The sequence below is a fragment of the Carettochelys insculpta genome, chromosome 22, assembly GCF_033958435.1.
Source record: "Carettochelys insculpta isolate YL-2023 chromosome 22, ASM3395843v1, whole genome shotgun sequence".
Taxonomy (NCBI): Eukaryota; Metazoa; Chordata; order Testudines; family Carettochelyidae; genus Carettochelys; species Carettochelys insculpta.
The window spans coordinates 3,107,772-3,127,479 of NC_134158.1; the positions used below are offsets into that span (position 1 = coordinate 3,107,772).

Genomic DNA, 19,708 nt, shown 5'->3' on the forward strand with positions numbered 1-19,708 from the left:
CTGGAAATCTAGGTATATTATGTCCACTGGGTGCCCCTTGTCCGCATGTTTATTAACCCCTTCAAAGAATTCTAATAGATTAGTTAGACACGACTTCCCTCTGCAGAAACCATGCTGACTTTTGCCCAACAATTCATGCTCTGCTACATGCCTTGCAATTTTATTCTTTACTATTGTTTCTACTAATTTGCCTGGTACTGATGTTAGACTTATCGGTCTATAATTGCCAGGGTCTCCTCTAGAGCCTTTTTTAAATATTGGCGTTATACTGGCCGTCTTCCAGTCATTGGGTACCGAAGCGGATTTAAAGAATAGGTTACAAACCACTGTTAATAACTCCGCAATTTCACATTTGAGTTCTTTCAGAACCCTTGGGTGAATACCGTCTGGTCCTGGAGACTTGTTACTATTCAGCTTATCAATTAACTCCAAAACCTCCTCTAATGTCACTTCGATCTGGGAGAGTTCCTCAGATTTGTCACCTAAAAAGGCTGGCTCAGATTTAGGAACCTCTGTAACATCCTCAGCCGTGAAGACTGAAGCAAAGAAATCATTTAATCGCTCCGCAATGGCACTGTCTTCCTTGATCGCTCCTTTTATATCTTTATCGTCCAAGGGCCCCACTGCCTTTTTTAGCGGGCTTCCTGCTTCTAATGTATTTAAAAAACATTTTACTCTCATTTTTTGAATTTTTGGCTAGCTGTTCCTCAAAATCTTTTTTGGCTTTTCTTACTACATTATGACACTTAATTTGGGAGTGTTTGTGCTCCTTTCTGTTTTCCTCACTAGGATTTGACTTCCACTTTTTAAAAGCTGCCCTTTTCTCTCTCACTGCCTTTTTAACATGGCTGTTAAGCCATGGTGGTTCTTTGTTAGGTCTCTTACTGTGTTTTTTTTATTTGGGGTATACATTTAAGTTGGGCCTCTAGTATGGTGTCTTTAAACAGTTTCCATGCAGCTTCCAGGGATTTTAGTTTAGTTACTCTACCTTTTAGTTTCTGTTCAACTAGCTTCCTCATTTTAGTGTAATTCCCCTTTCTGAAATTAAATGCCGGAGTGTTAAGGTGATGCACGAAAACAAAATAAGGCTCCACAGAAGAGAGACAGAGAGAGAGAGAGAACTGGAACACTTTTTTATTATTTAAAAAATACCTTCCTAGCCGATCAATGCCCAAACACATCTAAATCTGAGGCCCCCTCCGAGCTTGGGGCCAAGGTCAAATGGTGCTTTGCTGCTACCCCCTCTGGTTGCCCCTAGTTGGGGGAGGGTACCACACAGTTCTGATTGATTGCCATTGAACTCCCCTGAATGTGAACAATTTTACCAGGTGTCCCATGTTCATCACAGGGAAACATGAGCTTCTCCTCTCTGTGGTGACACGTATCAGAGGAGTAGCCATGTTAGTCTGTACCCGCAAAAACTAGGAGAAGTCCTGTGGCACCTGATAGACTGACCGATTTATTGGAGCATAAGCTTTTGTGGGCAAAGACCAGCTTTGCACGCACGCCTCTGAAGAAGCGGGTCTCTGCCCATGAAAGCTTCTGCTCCAGTGAATCTGTTAGTCTATAAAGTGCCACCGGCCTTCTCGTTGTTTTCCCCTCTGTGGATTCTCCAACAGAAGCTTCTCCCACGCTCGGGGCATTTTTACCGTCTCCTTCCCATGTGCAATCGGCGATGGGACGTAAGAGTTGAGCTCCTCTTGAAGCTTTTCCCACAGTCCAAGCACTTATAGGGCCTTTCTCCGGTATGGATTCTCCAGTGGTTAATCAGGCCTGAGCGCTGGCTGAAGCTTTTCAAACACTCAAAGCACTTATAGGGTCTCTCCCCCGTGTGCAGGCCCCGATGGGCAATAAGATTGGAGCTGCGACTGAAGCTTTTTCCACAATCCAGACATTTAAAGGGCCTCTCCCCCGTGTGCAGTCTCTGGTGGGTAATAAGATTGGAGCTGCGACTGAAGCTCTTCCCACAGGCCAGGCATTGATAGGGTTTCTCTCCCGTGTGGATTCTCCCATGGTTAATAAGGATGGAGCGCTGGCTGAAGCGCTTCCCACAGACCAAACATTTATAGGGCCTCTCTCCGGTGTGAGTTCTCAGATGGACAATAAGGGCTGATGCGACACTGAAACTTTTCCCACAGTCGAGGCATTTACATGGGCCATCGCCGGTGTGGATTCTCCCATGGCTAGTAAGGACTGACCGCTGACTGAAACTTTTCCCACAGTCCAAGCATTTATAGGGTCTCTCTCCAGTGTGGATTCTCCCATGGCTAAGAAGCCCTGAGCGCTGGCTGAAGCTTTTCCCACAGTCCAAGCATTTAAAGGGTTTTTCTCCTGTGTGGGTCCTCTGGTGTATAAGAAGGGCTGAGGGCGAACTGAAACTTTTCCCACACTCCAGACATTGATATGGCCCCTCTCCCGTGTGTGTTCTCCCATGGGCAACAAGAACTGAGCGCTGGCTGAAACTTTTCCCACACTCCAGGCATTTATAGGGTTTCTCTCCCGTGTGAGTTCTCTGATGTGTCGCAAGGGCTGAGGGCGCGCTGAAACTTTTCCCACACTCCAGGCATTTATACGGGCCCTCTCCCCTGTGTGTTCTCTTGTGGCTAACGAGGTGTGAGCACTGGCTGAAGCTCTTCCCACACTCCTGGCATTTATAGGGTTTCTCACCCGTATGGGTCCTTCGATGTGTAGTAAGTGCTGAGGGCGCACTAAAGCTTTTCCCACACTCCAGGCATTTATATGGTCCCTCTCCAGTGTGGATCCTTCCATGGCTAGTAAGGCCGGAGAGCTGGCTGAAGCTTTTCCCGCACTCCAGGCATTTATACACTCTCTCGCCTGTGTGCAGCCTTTGATGGGTGGTTAGATTCGAGCTCCAGTTGAAGCTTTTCCCACACTCCAGGCATCTATAGGGTTTCTCTCCTGTGTGAGTCCTTTCATTTACAACAAGGGCTGATGGCGTATCGAAACTCTTCCCACACTCGAGGCATTTACAGGGTCCCCCTCTGGCATGGCTTCTCCCATGGTTAATAAGACCTGAGAGATGTGTGAAGCTTGTTCCACGCTCAAGGCATTTGTATGGTTTCTCTCCTGCGTGCAGCCTTTGATGAGCAGTGAGATTTGCGTTCCGGTTGAAGTTTTTCCCGCAATCCAAGCATTTGAAGAGTTTCTTCGCCTTATGATTTGTTGGCTGGGCTGCAGCTTCTTTGGGAGACTTGCCTCCTCCCCCACATTCACTGGGTTCATCTGCTTTCTTCCTTGGGTTGTTTCCCAACTTCCTCGCTGACCTCTGCCGACTCTGCCAGGCTTTTCTCTGTTTGAGACACTGGGAAAAATTTCCATGAACTTGTCTCAAAGAGATCCCTTGCAGTTCCACTTGCCAAGGACCTTGAGGCTGTGGGTTTCCCTCCTTGTTCTCACGCACTCTCTCACTTTCTGCAGGGAGAGAGAAAAGCCCTGGATGGTAGAAAGGAACAAAAGGGGAATTGCAAAGAGGGAAAATACAACACAGTGACTGTTGGGAAGACTGACAGATTGCATTCTCCGATTCAAGCACTCACCGGGAGGTGAGAGAGAAAACTGACAGCTAACTGGTGGGTGGGAGCCAATGTTTGCTCTAATCTTTTCCACCCATGCATGGAATCAATTTTATGTGCACCGAGGCCTGTGCAAATCTGCACCACCAGCAGAAACACGCACAGTGGGGTGTGGGAAGCTGGGGGCCACCTGCTAATCAGCTGGGCAGCACCTGAATCTCTCCTGGGTGGCTGCCCAAGCGCTCAGCTTACAGGGAAGGCTGGTGGGACCCATGAGCAATACCTGCCATGATGACATGACACCCGGTGACCACAGCCTGACCTGGGTGACAGGAGGCAGAACTGAGGGGGCTCACACTACATTTTGGGGATTTTTGGCCTTTTCCCTCATTTTATGGATATTTCTGTGTCAGCCTCACTGACTCCTCACCTGTGCAGATGCCCCTGGGGCTCTTCCTTTCCTCAGAGCCCTGGGGATCGGGGACCCACGGCTCTTCCCCTGCCTCCAGCCGGGCGATCAGGTCAGGTTTGGGCATGGGGAGTCCTGCTCGGGGAGTGAAATCAGGTGTGATCAGAATGTACACTTCAGCAGAGGGCAAACTGGTTGAACCCACAGCACAGAACGGACCAAATACACAGATGAACGTAACTTGTCGGGGAATACTGCAACTGGAAGGGACCTCGAGAGGTCATCGAGTCCAGCGCCCTGCCCTCACAGCAGGACCAAGTACCGGCTAGACCATCCCTGACAGGTGTCTGTCTCACCTGAGATGTTGTAAATATCTCCAGTGATGGAGAGTCCACAACCGCCCCAGGCAATGTATTCCAGTGCGTACAATCTAAACCTCCCTGGATGCAAGGTAAGCCCATTGCTTCTTGTCATAGCGCCAGAGGTTAAAGAGAATCATTTTCCTCCCTTCCCCTAGTAATACCCTTCTAGGTATTTGAAAGCCGCTGTCATGTCCTCGCTCAGCCTTCTCTCTTCTAAACTAAACAAGTCCAGTTCTGCCAGCCTTCCCTCAGAGCTCATGTTCTCTAGACCTTCCAGCATTTCTGTTGCTCTTCTCTGGACCTTCTCCAATTTCCCCACATCCTTCCCGAACTGTGGAGCCCAGAACTGGACACAACACTCCAGCTGAGGCCTAATGAGCGCTGAGCAGAGTGGAAGAACGACCTCTCATGTCTTACTCGCCACACTCTTGCTAATGCCTCCCAGAATCACGTCTGCTTTGTTTGTAACAGCGTCACACTGTTGACTCGTACGTAGGTTGTGGTCCATTCTGACCCCTAGATCCCTTTCTGCAGGACTCCTTCCTAGGGAGTCACTTCCCATTCTGTATGTGTGAAACCAATTGCTCCTCCCTCAGTGGAGCGCTTTGTGTTTGTCCTGACTGAACTTCATCCTGTTCACCTCAGGCCACGTCCCCAGTTTGTCCAGATCGTTTTGAATTGTGACCCTCTCCTGCAAACCACTTGCAACCTCCCAGCTCCAAAATCTGTTTAAGTGAACTCTAAGTTCGTAAGTTTTTGTAAAGGAAATCATCTCTGGCCCATCTGCTGGAATTCTTCAGGGAGGGGGTTCAAGAAACCTGGGGATGTAGCATACTTAGATTTTCAGAAAGCCTGTGGTGAGGTACCTCACCAAAGTCTCTTAAGCAAAGTAAGCTGTCATGGGCTAAGAGGGAAAGTCCTCTCATGGACTGACAACAGGTTAGAAGAAAGGAGCAAAGGGTAGCAATAAACGCTCAGTTTTCAGACAGGAGAGAGAGAATTGGTGGTGTCCCCCAAGGGTCTATACCGGGACCAATCCTAGTCAACCTACTCATAAATGATCTGGAGAAAGGGGTAATTCATGAGGCAGCAGAATTTGCAGATGATACAACACTGCTCAAGATAGGTAAGTTCAAAGCAGACTGTGAAGAACTTTGAAAGGCTCTCACAAAAAGGGGTCTCCCAGAGGACTGGGCCAGGAGAAACCTGATGAAATTTAACAAGGAGAAGCGCAGAGTAAGAATCCCAAGCACAATTACAGGTTGGGGACCGACTGGCTAAGTAGCAGTGCAGCAGGAAAGGACCTGGGGGTTACAGTGGATGGGAGGCTGGATATGAGTCAACAGTGTGCCCTTGTAGCCAAGAAGGCTAATGGCATATTGGGGAGTATTAAGAGAAGCATTTCCAGCAGGCCTATGGCATTGATTACGGTCAGGTCTCAGAGTACACAAACCCAGAGGATGCGACCCGGCCCTTACGCCTCTGACCCCGATTCCGACAGTAAACCCTGGAAATGCGTGATTTCCAGTTGCGCTTAACTTCCTTCTCCCCGGCCCTGGTTCAACCGCCCCAGCTCTGCGCAGCTCTGGCTCCTGCTCACCCCCCATCCCCGCGCCCGGCTCTGGCTCACCACCTCTCAGGCACGGCTCCAGCTCAACTCTCCCCAGCCCCGTGCTCCAGTTCAACCCCCCCACCCCCCGCCGCCCGACTCACCACCCGAGCAGGGCTCCAGCTCATCAACCCACTGTCAGGCTTAACCCCCCACCCCCCGCCACCCCAGGACTTACTTTTCTGCTGCTTCCCTGGCTGCGGAATGGGGGTTCTGCCAGGGAAAAAGCCGGACCCCCACTTAAGCGAAATCCGCGTTACGCAAGACCGCGTAGAACAGAGCCCTCGCACACACTATTCCCCGTTATCTGACACTGGTGAGGCCACATCTGGAGCACTGCGTCTTCTTCTGGGCTCCCCGGTACAAAAAGGATGTTGACACATTGGAGAGAGTACAGGGGAGGGTGACAAAAATGATTAAGGGGCTGGAGCACAAGACCTACGAGGAGAGGCTGAGGGATCTGGGCTTGTTTAGTCTGCAGAAGAGAAGACTGAGGGGTGATTTAATAACAGCCTCCAGCTTCCTGAAGGGGAGCTCTAAAGAGGAGGGTGAGAAACTGTTCTCACTGGTGTCCGATGGCAGAACAAGGAGCGATGGTCTGAAGTTACAGAGTGAGAAGTATAGGTTGGATATTAGGAAAAACTACTTCCCCAGGCGGGTGGTGAAGCACTGGAATGCGTTGCCTAGAGAGGTGGTGGATTCTCCATCCCTAGAAGTTTTTAAGTCCTGGCTTGACAAGGCCCTGGCTGGGATGAGTTAGTTGGGATTGATCCTGCTCTGGGCAGGGGGCTGGACTTGATGACCCCTCAGGTCCCTTCCATGCCTAGCAGACTATGATTCTATGAATCCAAAACAATACCTGAGCCAAAACCTGATAGTCAAGTTGAGAAGCTCGGTTTCAGGGAGGGGGTGGGCGCGTTTTCATCAGAGAAACAAAAAATGTTGACGGGCCTTCCTGAACATAAGAACGGCCATACTGGGTCAGACCAAAGGTCCGTCTAGCCCAGTATCCTGTCTGCCGACAGTAGCCAACGCCTGGTGCTCCATGTCGTCAGAGTTGCCACCAGCGCGGTGCTCTGCTCTCTCCAATGTCGGTATCACTCGGCTGCGTGCGTGTGTTCCCTCTGTGCGCTGCCCCAGCTCTGCAGATGGCTGACACAGCAGACTCGAAGAGAACCCCCAATGACCACAGAGTCTAGTAAGGTGCGAAGGCACGTCGGCCAGGTTGATTGCCGTATTGGATACAATAGTAGTTCCCTGTAGACTCCTCAGTCTAAGTCAGGGCATACTACAAATATGCACCCACGGTCAATGGACTCGGCTCAGTCAGTGGCAGGACTTTCCACTGCCCCCTCGGCCGGACCCAGACCACATCCTAGGATTACATTCTTATACACAGGTACAAACAATTCACACATCACTCCTGACATACTGAAGTACAAGCCTTCTACGTAGTCAGGTGCCACCTCTCACCTTGTACATGTTGGTTTGAACAAAACAACTCTATCCATCATATTACCCTTCTGCCCCTGTCATTGGGATGGGTCGGCCTGTTCTTTCTTCTCTGTGGAATGTTCCAGGGTCGGGTGTTCTGGTGCCATGTTCCTACTTCAATATGCTGGGTAGCTCTGTTTATGCACCATCAGCCCCCTTGTTGCCAACTTCCGTGAGCAATGCATCCCTTCAGCGCACAGCTGCACTTTGCTTTCTGTTAGCAAAGCCTTAACCATTACTTCGGTTCAGGCCTCAGGCCTCATACTGGGCCTGTACTTTCTACACCCCAGAGGAGGTGAACTGAAGACAACGATCAAGCGATTTGTCTCCTGCCATCCATCTCCCGCCTTCGACAAAAGGCACCATCCCTTACCCCTTGCTAATAGCCATCTATGGACCTAACCTCCAAACATTTATCAAGCTCTTTTTTGAACTCCGTTAGAGTCCTGGCCCTCACAGCGTCCTCTGGCAAGGAGTTCCACAGGTTGACTGTGCGCTGTAACCTCATTACTGCTAAACAGAGTGCTCAGAACTGGTAATCTCATGCTCCCCTCCCCACTGTCCTCCTGCTCCCACCCCACATCGCTGCCTCCCTCCCTGCCGCCCACTCACCGCCTCACCTGCCCCACGCTGTCCTCCTCCTGTTCCCTGCCCATCTACTGACTATGGTACAGAGCAATCCCTTGCTTTCCAGCGCACCAGGGTAGCTTTTCCCAGACCAGAGGTTGTGCAGCCAATGGCTCAGGTTTTCCACCATGTTTTGTACAACTTTCACGAAGTAAATGGGGGAGATGGGCTCCCTCCTTGAGAGGGGGCAGCTCTTTGGGGAGGTGAAGTTCTCATGCCTGCATGAGGCGTTTTCAGGACCCGTGGGGTGCGCTGTGAGTTAACCGGATAATGCCACTGATCCGTTTCCAGTACAAGGCTGACGTAGAGCTCGAACAGACACTATTTCATAGAACTGGAAGTGACCTCGAGAGGTCATCAAGCCCAGTCCCCTGTGCTCAGGGCAGGGCCGAGCACCATCCCTGACAAGATGTTTTTTTTTTAAATCTAACCTGCCCCCGACCTTTGGAAGGGCCCTTCAAGGGCTGAGCTCACGAGGCTGGGTTTATAAGGCCCTTGCTCTAACCACTGAGCTCTCCTTCCCCAGCAACGTCACTACACACGAGCCGCTAAGGACAAAGGGAGGGAGCATGGAGACCCTGCCCCCGGAGCACAGCGACATTTCTGATTCGAACGAAATGTCCGAGGCACTGAGTGCTTTGTCATCAACGTTACCACTCGCAGAGTCAGCGGTGGGCACCGTCCGGCAGCCGCCCCAGCTCGCCTGTTGGCCCACACCCTAACGAGTACATATATCCCCTTGAACAGGGGCAGAGAGGCGGCTGTGTTAGTCTGCACTCCAGCACAACAAAGCAGCTGAAATGTAGCACTTTAAAGACTAACCAAACAACTTACTCGGGGATGAGCCCTCGTGGGGCAGACCCACTTCAGCAGATCAATCTCATTTCCAACACAGGCTGACCGTTATAAGTCCAGAGGAGCAAAAAGCCTGCATTTCTGCTGTTTTATACATCCCCTCGTAAGCTACAGGCCTCCACGCAACTTCTCAAAACCCAAGTTCATTAGAAACGACCTCCATTCTACAACGAGCCAGGAGCACGCAACTGGTCTTGGTACTCTTGCAGTGGAAGAAGACCCCACTTCGCCTTTGTCACACGATTGATTTTAGAGCCAAAAGAAGGCAGGAAGAATGCCTTTATGGTAACTCCCCGATTTACACGCTTTCCACTGATGTGTGTCTTGGATCAAGGCAAGTCACGGTTAACAAGTGACTTTAAAAGGAAACCCTAGGTGTGCGTCATTCACACGTATACACAAACATGCGCTCCTGGGGCTCCCAGCAGCAACAGGGACTCGCCAGAGCACAGCTCCACCGCCAGCTCCACCCCTGGGGAGGATCCTGGCAGCAACGGGGGCTGGGATCTGGGCAGAATGCTGCGCCCCAGTCACCTCCCAGCCCTGTTACTGCCAGGGGTTACCCCCAGCCAGGTGGCTCATGGGGCTGGAGCTGCCGCTGGCAGGAGGTCTAATCCCCCCTCAACTTGCACGAAGTTTTCCTTACGCGGGTACCCAGGAATGTAACCTGCGTGTAAGTCAGGGTTCTACTGTAATTAAAAACAAATCCTTGTTTCAGTACCTCTTCGTAAACAACGGGGAGTCCCAGGACACTTTACAGACCAACGCATTTATCAGGCCACAAGCTTTGGTGGGTAAAGCTTTGGTGGGTAAAAAGGAGGGGTTTTTAACCCCACAGAGGCTTATGCCCAGTAAATCTGTGAGTCTATAATATGCCACAGGATTACTTGGGGATTTTACAGCTAGAGATTAACTTGGCTCCTTTCCGAGTCTTACCTCTGCCTTGCAATTTCCAGTAAAAGGTTATACGGACAGATATGAAATATTGTATTACGCGCATCCCTCTGGCAATGAAGCAGTTTTTTCCTACAGCTGCAGTCGTAATCCACCAGCATTACAGGGCACTTCATTTGTTTCAACTGGTTTTTACACAGGGCTGGGGATAAGTTCTGCAGCACCGTAAACTGTTGTAAGTGTTGCGAAGACCAAGCCAGGCAGAGGCGCGCCTGTCTCAGAGCACAGCGTAGGCACCAAAAATCCAACGGAGGGTCCTGCCCAGATGGGGCTAGGTCCCACAGAAGGCGGCGAACGGGGATTCTGCTCGAGTGATAGTAAACACAGAGCAGATAACGCCCTGTGTCTGCAGCCCAGGAGAGCTGGTGGGAAGGGGATAAATTAGCCAGGCCATGACTCCCTTTGCCCATGGAAAGAGACCTGCAGGTGACTGTCCCTCTCTCACTGCAGCTGTGGAATACAGGCGTGCCGACGCGACGTGGCCTTAGCCACCAGGCAGAGACGACACAGCCCGGCCACCACGAGTCAGCCTGTGCAAAGGCTGTTTGCTGGGGCTTTTGCCAACAAATCCGCCCGCCCCTGCAACGAGGGGTTCTGCGGTGTCAGCCAGGGAGCGCTCCTGCCAACCGGGCAGGGCTTGCGCGCACACCTGCCAGGGCAAGGCTTTGCCGTTCACGGAGAGGGGAAGTGAGGGGTTAGCACCTGGAACAGCAGACGTCTTCACTAGCAAGGGCAGGTGTAGACCTGGTTGGGGGGATCCCCTCCCTGCAGACCCAGGAGGAACCTGACCGGTGTCACACACACAGACCCGCAGCTTCTAATAACCGAGGGGCCGGGACGCCCTTACCCAGCGAGGTCACCATCTGGTAGTTCTCCAGCATGACGGCCCGGTAAAGGGCTCTCTGAGCGGGGCCCAGCAGCACCCCCTGAGCCAGGGTGAAGTACACAGCCACCTCCTCGAAGGTCACCAGCACCTGGAACGACGACAGTCCCCCAATCAGCGCTGGCTGCCCCAGCCACAGCTGGGGGAACAGACGTCTAGCATCACCCTGCGAAGTGGCCAGGAGGCTCCCGGGAACAGAGAGACGGGGCCGGGGCTTTTCCTTTACCGCACACGCTCGGCACAGGCCGACACGGGCAGCGGAGCTCTGGGCAGGGAAGCGGGACAGGAATCCCAGCCCTCCCCTCTGCGGTTCACAGCGGGTTCTGGCGGGTTCTCCCAGCCCTGCCCTGATTCAGAAATGGGGAAACACGGACCCCCTCCATGGGCCTACCCATAAATCAGGCCCCAGGCTGAGCATGTCCCACCAGGTTCATCACACCCTGTTCCCTTCCGGCCTCACCCTGCACGTTTCCTGCCCACCCCCTCTTCAACACCCCTCCCCAGCAGCTCCCCACCACCTCCCCTACCTGAGCTGGGTCCACCACAGCCATCTCTCGTCTCTGCTACCTGGGGAGATGGGATGATCTGGAGCAACTCGGGGCCGTGCCGCTGCCTGTCAGGGTGAGAAGGGCAAGTGGGGGTGGGGTGGTTTCTGAATGAGCCTTGGTCCATTGCACTTACATTTCTCTGCTCCAGGGCCCGTTCCTACAGCCAGGTGCTGACAGGGCTCTGCTGGGGAAACCCTCTGGGAAGGGTGACCGCTGCTCCTGCTTTCACCGGGACAGGCCCTTATCTGAGCTGTCTCACAGGCAGCTCACAGGCCTCCCCACCTCTTTAACAAAATGGGCAAATTGTCCCTTACTTTGCAGGGCTCCTGTCTCCTGCCCTGTGGCTGGGGCTGGCAGCCTCTCCTGCCAGGGAGTTCCTCTCCTGGGGGCTGCCCTGGCCTCTGGCCCCATGTCTGGGGCTGGCAGCCTCTCCCGCCAGGGAGCTCCTCCACGGGTCGGCTGCCTCGTCCCCGGCCTCCCATGCCTCGGGGAGGCAGCTCCTGCTTCATTCGCGTCCCCACTGGGAGGCTCTGGAACACCCCCACCAGGGGGTTCTGGAGCCCCCATCCCCGACTCCCCTTCATCCCTAGTGCCTGCCCATCGGAGGCTGCAGCGCCCCTGTCCTGGTGCCTCACCCTGGAGCAGCAGGAGCCCCAACATGGGACAGCCGCTGCGCCCCCAACCCACAACTTGCTCTGTCGACAGACGGCTGCCAGGCTGCACCACCCTCTGGTGCCAGAAAGCGGAAGGGCAGCTCTGCAAAGAGGGCTGCCCTGCAGCCGGAAGTCCTCCCCATCGACAAAGGTTTGCAGTTTGTGAGGGATAACACTCTCGAGGTGCAGGTCTGCGCAGCCTGTGCTTTGAGCACACTGCTGGACACCAGTGAAACGTGGACTTTGCGCTCAAAACAAGAGCAGCGGCTCAACGCATTCCACACGCGCTGCCTTAGGCGCGTACTCGGTATCTCACGGCAGGACAAGGCCCCCGATAGCGCAGTGCTTGAGCGGGCAGGCACCGCCTCCATGTTCACCCTTCTCAAACAGAGGCGTATGCGCTGGCTGGGCCATGTCTCGTGCATGACGGATGGCTGAATACCGAAGGACCTCCTCTTCGGCCAACTGGCGTCTGGAAAGAGGCCGAAAGGGCGACCTAAATTGCGCTACAAGGACACGTGCAAGCGTGACCTCAGCGCTCTCTCTATCAGTGTGAACACCTGGCATTCGCTCGCCTCAGACAGGCACGCCTGGAAACAGGGAGTGAAGGAAGCTCTTGCTATGTACGAAACTACTTTGGTGAAGGAAGCTGAAGACAGGAGAGCCCTCAGGAAGATCCGTGCCCGTGATACCAGAGCGACATCTGCCTACTGCTGCTCACAGTGCGGAAAGGACCGCCACTCCCGGATTGGATTGCACAGCCACAGGAGACGCTGCTGGAATCAGTCCAACTGGGGCGCAAACCCACGATCCCTCGGGATCAAAGGATGCCTACTACTCTCGAGGAAAGTGCAGAGTTCTGTTGAGACTGTCAACTGAATGCTTTAAGTGTGCACACGCTCCCTGAGTCATGTTGACAGAAGGCCCCTTCTGCCAACAAAACTCTCTAGCGTAGCCATTGCGAGATAACAACAAGAAGCCCTGTGGCACGTTATAGACCAACAGATTTATTGGAGCATGAGCTTTTGTGGGCAAGGACCCGCTGCATCAGATGCATGACATGTCAGTCTATAATTTACCAGAGGACTTCTCCTCATTTTTGCAGATGGAGACAAACACGGCAACCCCTCTGATGCACTGCGAGAAGGGGAAAGCGTAGGCAAAACCATGACACCAAAAGATAGATGACGATGGAAATGCTTCAGTCAGTGGTGAGAAGTAAGGAGGCCACAGAATCCCTGCCAGACGCACCTGCAGTTGAGATAGGAATTGGAACGTCTTCTGAACGCTTGAAAGGGAGCCACATCTAGGGGAAGGAAAGGATGAGCCGAGCAGCAAGAAGAAAGGGAGTGTGCCAAAGCAGGCATCTGACGCAGCGGGGCTTTGCCCACGAAAGCTCACGCTCCAAACAATCCGTTAGTCTGTAAGGTGCCACCGGGCTTCTTGTTGTTTACACCAAAGTACTGGCAACACCACAAAAAAAAGGTCACATCCTGTTGTATGAACTGGTATGGGGCTACCAACCAAAGTACAAGAGCCATTTTTCCCAATTCAGTTAAAGAAACCTACAGTTCAGGAGCCACCAGGCATACAAGACAGCGCTTAATCAATAACATCAAACCGTGCTTTCTGTAACCCCGCGCTCAGATCAGCGCACTATCAGCTGATAGGAATAAGGGGATTTCAAAGTTCCAGGGTCCTTTCGAGAAGGATCCCCATTGGGATGAGCCACGCGGGAGCGAAACGCGGCAATTTCAAAGTGCCGTGGCTGGCTGCCGGCATGCTAATGAGGCGCTGAATACACGTTTCAGCCCCTCATCGGTAATCTTCAATTTGGCCATTTGCACGGCCGTTTCAAAGTTTTGTCTCAGTGTAGACACGGCCATATTCTATTGCCTCAAATTCACAGGGGGGTGTTTGTACCACCGTCTTCCTGACTGTCACTCCCAAACTTCCCCTGTCTCCAGGGGACGCGAGAGGGAGCTCTCCAACATTTGGAGCTCTCAGCTCATTTGCTAGTTGTTCACCTGGGGGCTTTTAGACTTCCAGGGCTTTGCGAAAAGAACCAGGAGGGTTTGGTTGTTTTTTTTAACTTTGCAATTCTCGCAGCGGGCACCACACGGAAGTCCTCACAGAGCTGCAGGTTCCAGACCCTTGCAGGTTCCAGCAGCACAAGTAAGCGCGGAAAGGAAACTTCCAGGCCTCCAGCCTTTTCATTGCAGAAGTCCAACGCCACCGAGCAGAGCTGTTGTTTTAGGTTGCGCGAGCAATGCGGGCACGACAGAAATCTTGTTAAACATTCGGAAAACTCATACACTGATCAAGTGAAAATCCAAACAAACGTGGGAAGTTTCTGGATGTTGGGCTGTGGGGTTGGCGCTCTCCTTCCTGAACTTAGGTCCTCTGAGACTTACGCTGGCAGTTGACCTTGTCGCTGGGTGGCTGGACTCAGACAGGAAACTCAACACACTGACGGCAAGGGAAGCCAAACCTGAGCCAAACCAGGCTGAACACCGAGGGCCCATTCCCAGCTGCTGCTCCCAGTGACCGGGGGTGGACACAGCATCCTGCCCAGAACCAGCCCCATTGCCCCAGCACGGAGCACCCAGGAGTCGGGCACAGACAGGAGGAAATTGTCTCAGCTTACCAAAGACTGCTGGGGAGCAGCGTGTGTGTGTGTGTGTGTGTAAGGTCGGGGGGCTAAGAGCCAGGGGGCCCAACACCCAAGCTGCTGGCCACAAGTGTCTCCTTGGCTGGCTGAGTGCAGCTCGTTGGTGTGGCCACTGCTTCAGCCCCTGCTTGGCCACCAGGGCCTCAGGGGGAAGCCCCCTGCCTACCCACCCACCAATACCCATTCAATGCAGCTGGGGGCAGCCCCTTCCCCACAGGCTGGGGGAGCTGCTGGGGGTCTCTCCCCACCCCCACCCTGCCCTCTGGCTCTGCCCTCCGGGCCAGGCTGCGCCTCCCCTACACCCCCTCTCCTTCCCTTCACCTCCCAGGGTCCCCCCCGCCCAGCTCTGCTCCCCGAGCCCAGAATTCTCCCCCAGCCACAACCGCTGTGGGTTCCCCCAGCCTCGTTCCCCCCACCTTTCCCCATCCCCCCTCACTACCCCCTTCCCCATCCCTGGCTGTACCTCTACCTACTTATCTGCACCCCCCATTGACCTGCCCCCCCACCCAGCCCAGCCCAGCCCAGCCCAGCCCCCCACGCTGATCTGCCCCCCGCCCCACCCTGGGGGATGGCAGCAGCTTCCCTGGGACCCAGCTGGTATTGCAGCAGTTCGTCCGGGTTCAGCCTGGGGTCAAAACCTCCCGGGGCCTCCCTCCCCTCCTCCCAGCGCTGCCCACCCATGGTGCATTTGGGGGTCCCTAGCCAGGCTGCGTGTGCTGGGGGAGGACCCTGGCCGGGCAGGTGTGCTCAGGGGGCCCTGGCCGGGCAGGGGGCAGTGGGAGGGATTTGGAGGTACCTGGCTAGGCTGGGGGTGGCAAGGGGATTTCAGGTGCCGCTGACCAGGTGCGGGGGGGGAAGCTGGCCAGGTGGGGAGTGCCACAGAAATGTGGGGGCCCCTGGCCAGGCGGAGGGTGCTAGGATATTTAGGGGTCCCTGGCCGAGAGGGGGTGCTGGGGGGATTTGGGGGTCCCTGCCTGAGCGGAGGCACTGGGGGGATTTGGGGGTCCCTGGCTGGGCAGGGGGAGCTGGGGGAGTTGGGGGATTTAGGGGGTCCCTGGCGCAGCGGCCGGTCCCTGCTGTCGGTCCCCCCCCGCCGGGCTCGGGGCTCCCCGCACTCACTGCAGCAGCGAGTCCCTCCTGCGCCGGCCGAGCCCCGCCCCGCCCCGCCCGCTCACCGGCGCCGCTGGGTCCTAGCGCGGGCGGGATTCGCTGCAGCCCGGTCCGGCCCGGCCCCGCTCCCGGCGCCGCTGGGTCCTAGCGCGGGCGGTATTCGCTGCAGCCCGGCCGGGCCCCACGTCCCGGGGAAGAGGAGCCGCCGTGTCCCGGGCGGGGCGGGGCGGAGCAGCGGGCGGGAGCGAAGCGGGTTCTGTGGCGCCGGGGGGTTGCCGGTATAAACGGGGCACAGGAGCACCGGGTCCCGGCCCGGCCCGGCCCGCTCAGGCTGGAGCAGCTAGGGACGAGATTCCCAGGGACACCCACCCCAGACAAAGGACGGGGGCGGACAATAGCTTCCGTGGGGGTGGAGCCCGCCCCCTGGGCTGTGCTCAGCCGCCCAGCTCGCTGGGGCCGCCCTGTGGGGAAGCGGAGCAGGATCCGGAGTCACTCCGGAGGGGGAGGGGTGCTAACCCCACGCAGGGGGCCCGGGCTGGGAGGGCGGCGGCTGGTAGAGGAGCCGAGCCGGGGCGGGAGTGTGTAGGCGGGGTGGGGCTCGAGTGAGCCGGTCGGGGGTGGGTGAGGAGCTGGGACGGGCTCGGGGGGCCGAAAAGGGGGGGTGGGACAGTCCCGTGCTGTGCCCCCCCCCGGGAAAGGCGCCCCCCCACGCTGAAGTTACTGCCGCGGGACTCGGAAGGCGCGTGGGAAATATTTCCAGCTCGGGCCGAGCCCCTGGGGAGAGGCGGGGCTGCCCCCTGGGCCCCACGGAGGGGCGGGAACTACCGGCCGTGCACTGAGCAGGGCCAGCTCCCAAGGGGGGAAGCAGGGGGGCTCTGCCGCTGGGCACCCCCTTCGCCGCCCACCCGCCCGCAGCACCCGCTGCAAAGTGCCCGGGGATGGGACGGGGCAGGACGGTGCGCACACTGCCCCCCCCCACCCTGGGAAACCCCCAGCGCCCCTCAACCAGAGGACCCCCGGTGGGTCGCAGCCCATCCCCCACCTACCTGTAGGTGCCCCAGCCTGGCTCCCCACTCCTGTCCCAGCCAGGGTCCCCCAACTTCCCTGCCTGGCTGCTCCCCTCTGTTCCCAGCTGAGGTCCCCTCTTCCCACTCACTCACACGGTTACAATCTCTGGGCCTCCTCCCTGCCCTGCAGCTCCCCTGATCCCAGCTCTGGGGCTCCCGGCACCCAAAGCTACACGCCACCCCAGCCCCAGGTAATCCCGCAGCCTTGGCTCCAGATAATCCCACGGCCCAGACACCAGGGAATCCCAGGCCCCAGTCCCAGATAATACCAGCCCCAGCCCCAGGTAATTCTTTCCCCTCCGTTCCGTAGGATGGCTGGGGCAGCTGCCTTGGGGCCTGGGCAGCCGCCCCACCTCGGGAGGGGATGGCTGTGCCAGAGGCAGGGGCCGAAGGATTCTTCCTCACCCTGATGGACCTGCCCCTGCCCCACCCTTTCCCCTCTTCCCGCTGAGCTCCACCCCCAAGAAAGCAGGAGGCGGGAGGTCCCTCCACCCGCCAGGATTGGGGGTGCTCAAGGCAGCTCCCCAAGGCCCCTGTGTGCACAGGGTGGCTGGAGGGTCTGCAGCTCCTCTCAGCCACCATGTGGCTCCGGCCCCGAGAAAGCAATAGTGAGGGGAGCCGTGGGCTTTCCAGCTGGCGGGGGCCTCAGCCAGGGGCTGCTTTCGGGCCTCCCCACTCCAGGCAGGCGAGAGGCCCCTGGCTCCCAGCATCTGCCTGGCCCCGTTCCTGGCCAGGGCTCCAGGGGCAGCTGCTCAGCAGGAAGAGGAGGGAAAGAGCCTGTTGTATGGGGCGAAATGGATGCTCAGTTCCCCCACCCCATCCCCCTTCTGGCAGGGCCATTCCCAATGGAGGGGCGGGGCCTGGGTAACCTCCCCTGAATGCCCCAGGTGCAGGGCCTAGGGCACCCCCCACGGCAGACCCCGCCCCTAGCTCTGCCCCTTCCCTAAGCCCCCCACCACCCCCCCGTCTCACCTGAGCAACAGCACTGGTGGGTTCCCAGAGGGGCTGCTCCAGCGGGGCCCACTCCTGCACCCCCCTGGGGACGGGACCTGGAGGGGCCGGGCAGCCTCCCCCCAGCCTCTGCACCCCAGGGGCTCTGCCTCCCGCCCCGGCGGTAAGGAGAGCTGGCAGGGGGCAGTGCGCGGAGCAAAGCAGGCTGCTGGGGGGAGCACGGGCCGTGGCAAAGCTGGGCCGCCCCGCACCAGGCTCCCGTAGTCCTCCGCTGCCCCACGCCGTCCCGTGGCAGGGAGGGCTTCGCTCTCCAGTGAAGGTCACGACTTGTGCCGGGTGTGGCAGCGGGAGGAGGGGGCGCAAAGGGAGGGGCAGCAAAGTGATGGGGACACGCTCACCACTGTCACAGCTCAAGAGCCTTGGGGCGCAGAGACACAGTGCCGGAGAGGAGGCCCGACGGTTACGAGCACTCCCCGTACAGACTGTGCTGGCGGACAGCCTGCAGCTTCACAGCAGCCCACCGGCAGGCCTGGAGCACCGGAAAGTGATGGGGACACGCTCACCACTGTCACAGCTCAAGAGCCCTGGGGCGAAGGACGGGGGCGCAGAGACACAGTGCCGGAGAGGAGGCCCGACGGTTACGAGCACTCCCGGTACAGACTGTGCTGGCGGACGGCCTGCAGCTTCACAGCAGCCCACCGGCAGGCCTGGAGCACCGGAAAACGAGCCTTTTCGTTATGAGGTGAGGAGCTCTCGTGGTACGGGGCGGAGGCGCCGTGTTCTAACGAGGCGTCTGCTGCCGAACCAGGACAGCAGTCCTGGGGTGCTTGAAAGACTAACACCGGGATCTGTTCCGCGATGAGCTTTCGCGGGGCAGCGCCACTTCTGTGCGTCTGTCGACTTTCCAGTCCAGGCCCAGGTGCGCAGCAGGGCTCCAAAACCCGGCCATAAACCTGACAAATCGAACACACCGAGTGCAGGGGCTGGGGGTGGTGCGTGTCCGGCCTGAGAGCATTGCCGCCCTCAGAGGAGGGGACGCAGTCCCTGTAACGCGTGAGCGAATTGCCGTCCTCCTCCATGCCAGGTGCTCCTCTGCCAGGTGCGGGTATGAAGCCCAGCTGACAAATCGCCCCGTGTGAGCTGGCCTGGGTAAGACCCACGTCTTCCCATTGCTAGTGCAGAGTCTCCAGAAGCGGGTCTGACTCATGAGAGCTCAGGACCTGATCGCAGAACACGAGAGCTGGGAGGGACCTCAGGTCCAGCCCCCCGGCCCTCATGGCTGGACCAGGCACCATCTGCTGTGGACCGTCCCCAACAGGCGTGTGTCTCACCTGCTCTTCAATATCTCCAGGGATGGAGACCCCACCGCCTCCCCCGGCAATTTACTTATTCCAGTGTTCGGCCACCCTGGCAGTTGGGAACTTTTTCCTAATGTCCGACCTGACCCTCCCGTGCTGCAGTTTGTGCCCCTTGCCCCGTCCTCAGAGGCTGGAGAACAATTTTTCTCCCTCCTCCTCGCCACCCACTTGGAGCTATTTGAAAACCGCTGTGATGTCCCCTCTGGGTCTTCTCTTTCCTAAGCTGCACACGCCCAGTTCTGCCAGCCTCCCGCAGAGCTCGTGTTCTCTGGACCTTCCCTTGTTCGTGTTGCTCTTCTCTGCACCTTCTCCACTTTCGCCACATCTTTCTTGAACTGCGGCGCCCAGAACTGGACGCAACTCTGCAGCGGAGGCCTGGCCAGAGCAGAGTCCAGGGGAAGAATGACTCCTCGTGTCTTGCTCACCACACTCCTGCAGTGCAACCCGGACTCACGTTTGCTTTGGTGGCAACAGCCTCACCCTGTTGAATCGTTTTTAGCTTGTGGTCCGCTGACCCCGAGCTCCCTTTTGCTTCCCATTCGGTAGGTGTGAAACGGATTGTTCCTTCCTAAGTGCAGCACCGCGCAAAAAATAAAATAAAATACAATAAAATAAAATAAACCC

General features: G+C 56.6%; 2 protein-coding genes across 2 annotated transcripts in view; one reads left to right on the top strand and one right to left on the bottom strand.

Moving 5' to 3' along the window:
* The window catches only part of LOC142024619 (uncharacterized), a 38,390-nt gene extending 23,781 nt beyond the window's left edge, over positions 1 to 14,609 (bottom strand). Inside the window, 6 exon segments of the mRNA XM_075016759.1 lie at positions 1,413 to 1,657; positions 1,659 to 3,453; positions 3,964 to 4,077; positions 10,691 to 10,817; positions 11,254 to 11,339; positions 13,179 to 14,609. Of these exon segments, the coding sequence (XP_074872860.1) occupies positions 1,413 to 1,657; positions 1,659 to 3,453; positions 3,964 to 4,077; positions 10,691 to 10,817; positions 11,254 to 11,277 (2,305 nt within the window). The 5' untranslated portion in view covers positions 11,278 to 11,339; positions 13,179 to 14,609.
* Positions 14,610 to 16,363: 1,754 nt separating this feature from the next.
* Positions 16,364 to 19,708, top strand: part of LOC142024757 (uncharacterized) — a 30,464-nt gene continuing 27,119 nt past the window's right edge. Inside the window, exon 1 of the mRNA XM_075016955.1 lies at positions 16,364 to 18,468. Coding sequence (XP_074873056.1) covers positions 18,109 to 18,468 — 360 coding nt within the window. The 5' untranslated portion in view covers positions 16,364 to 18,108. The remainder of the gene's footprint in view (positions 18,469 to 19,708) is intronic.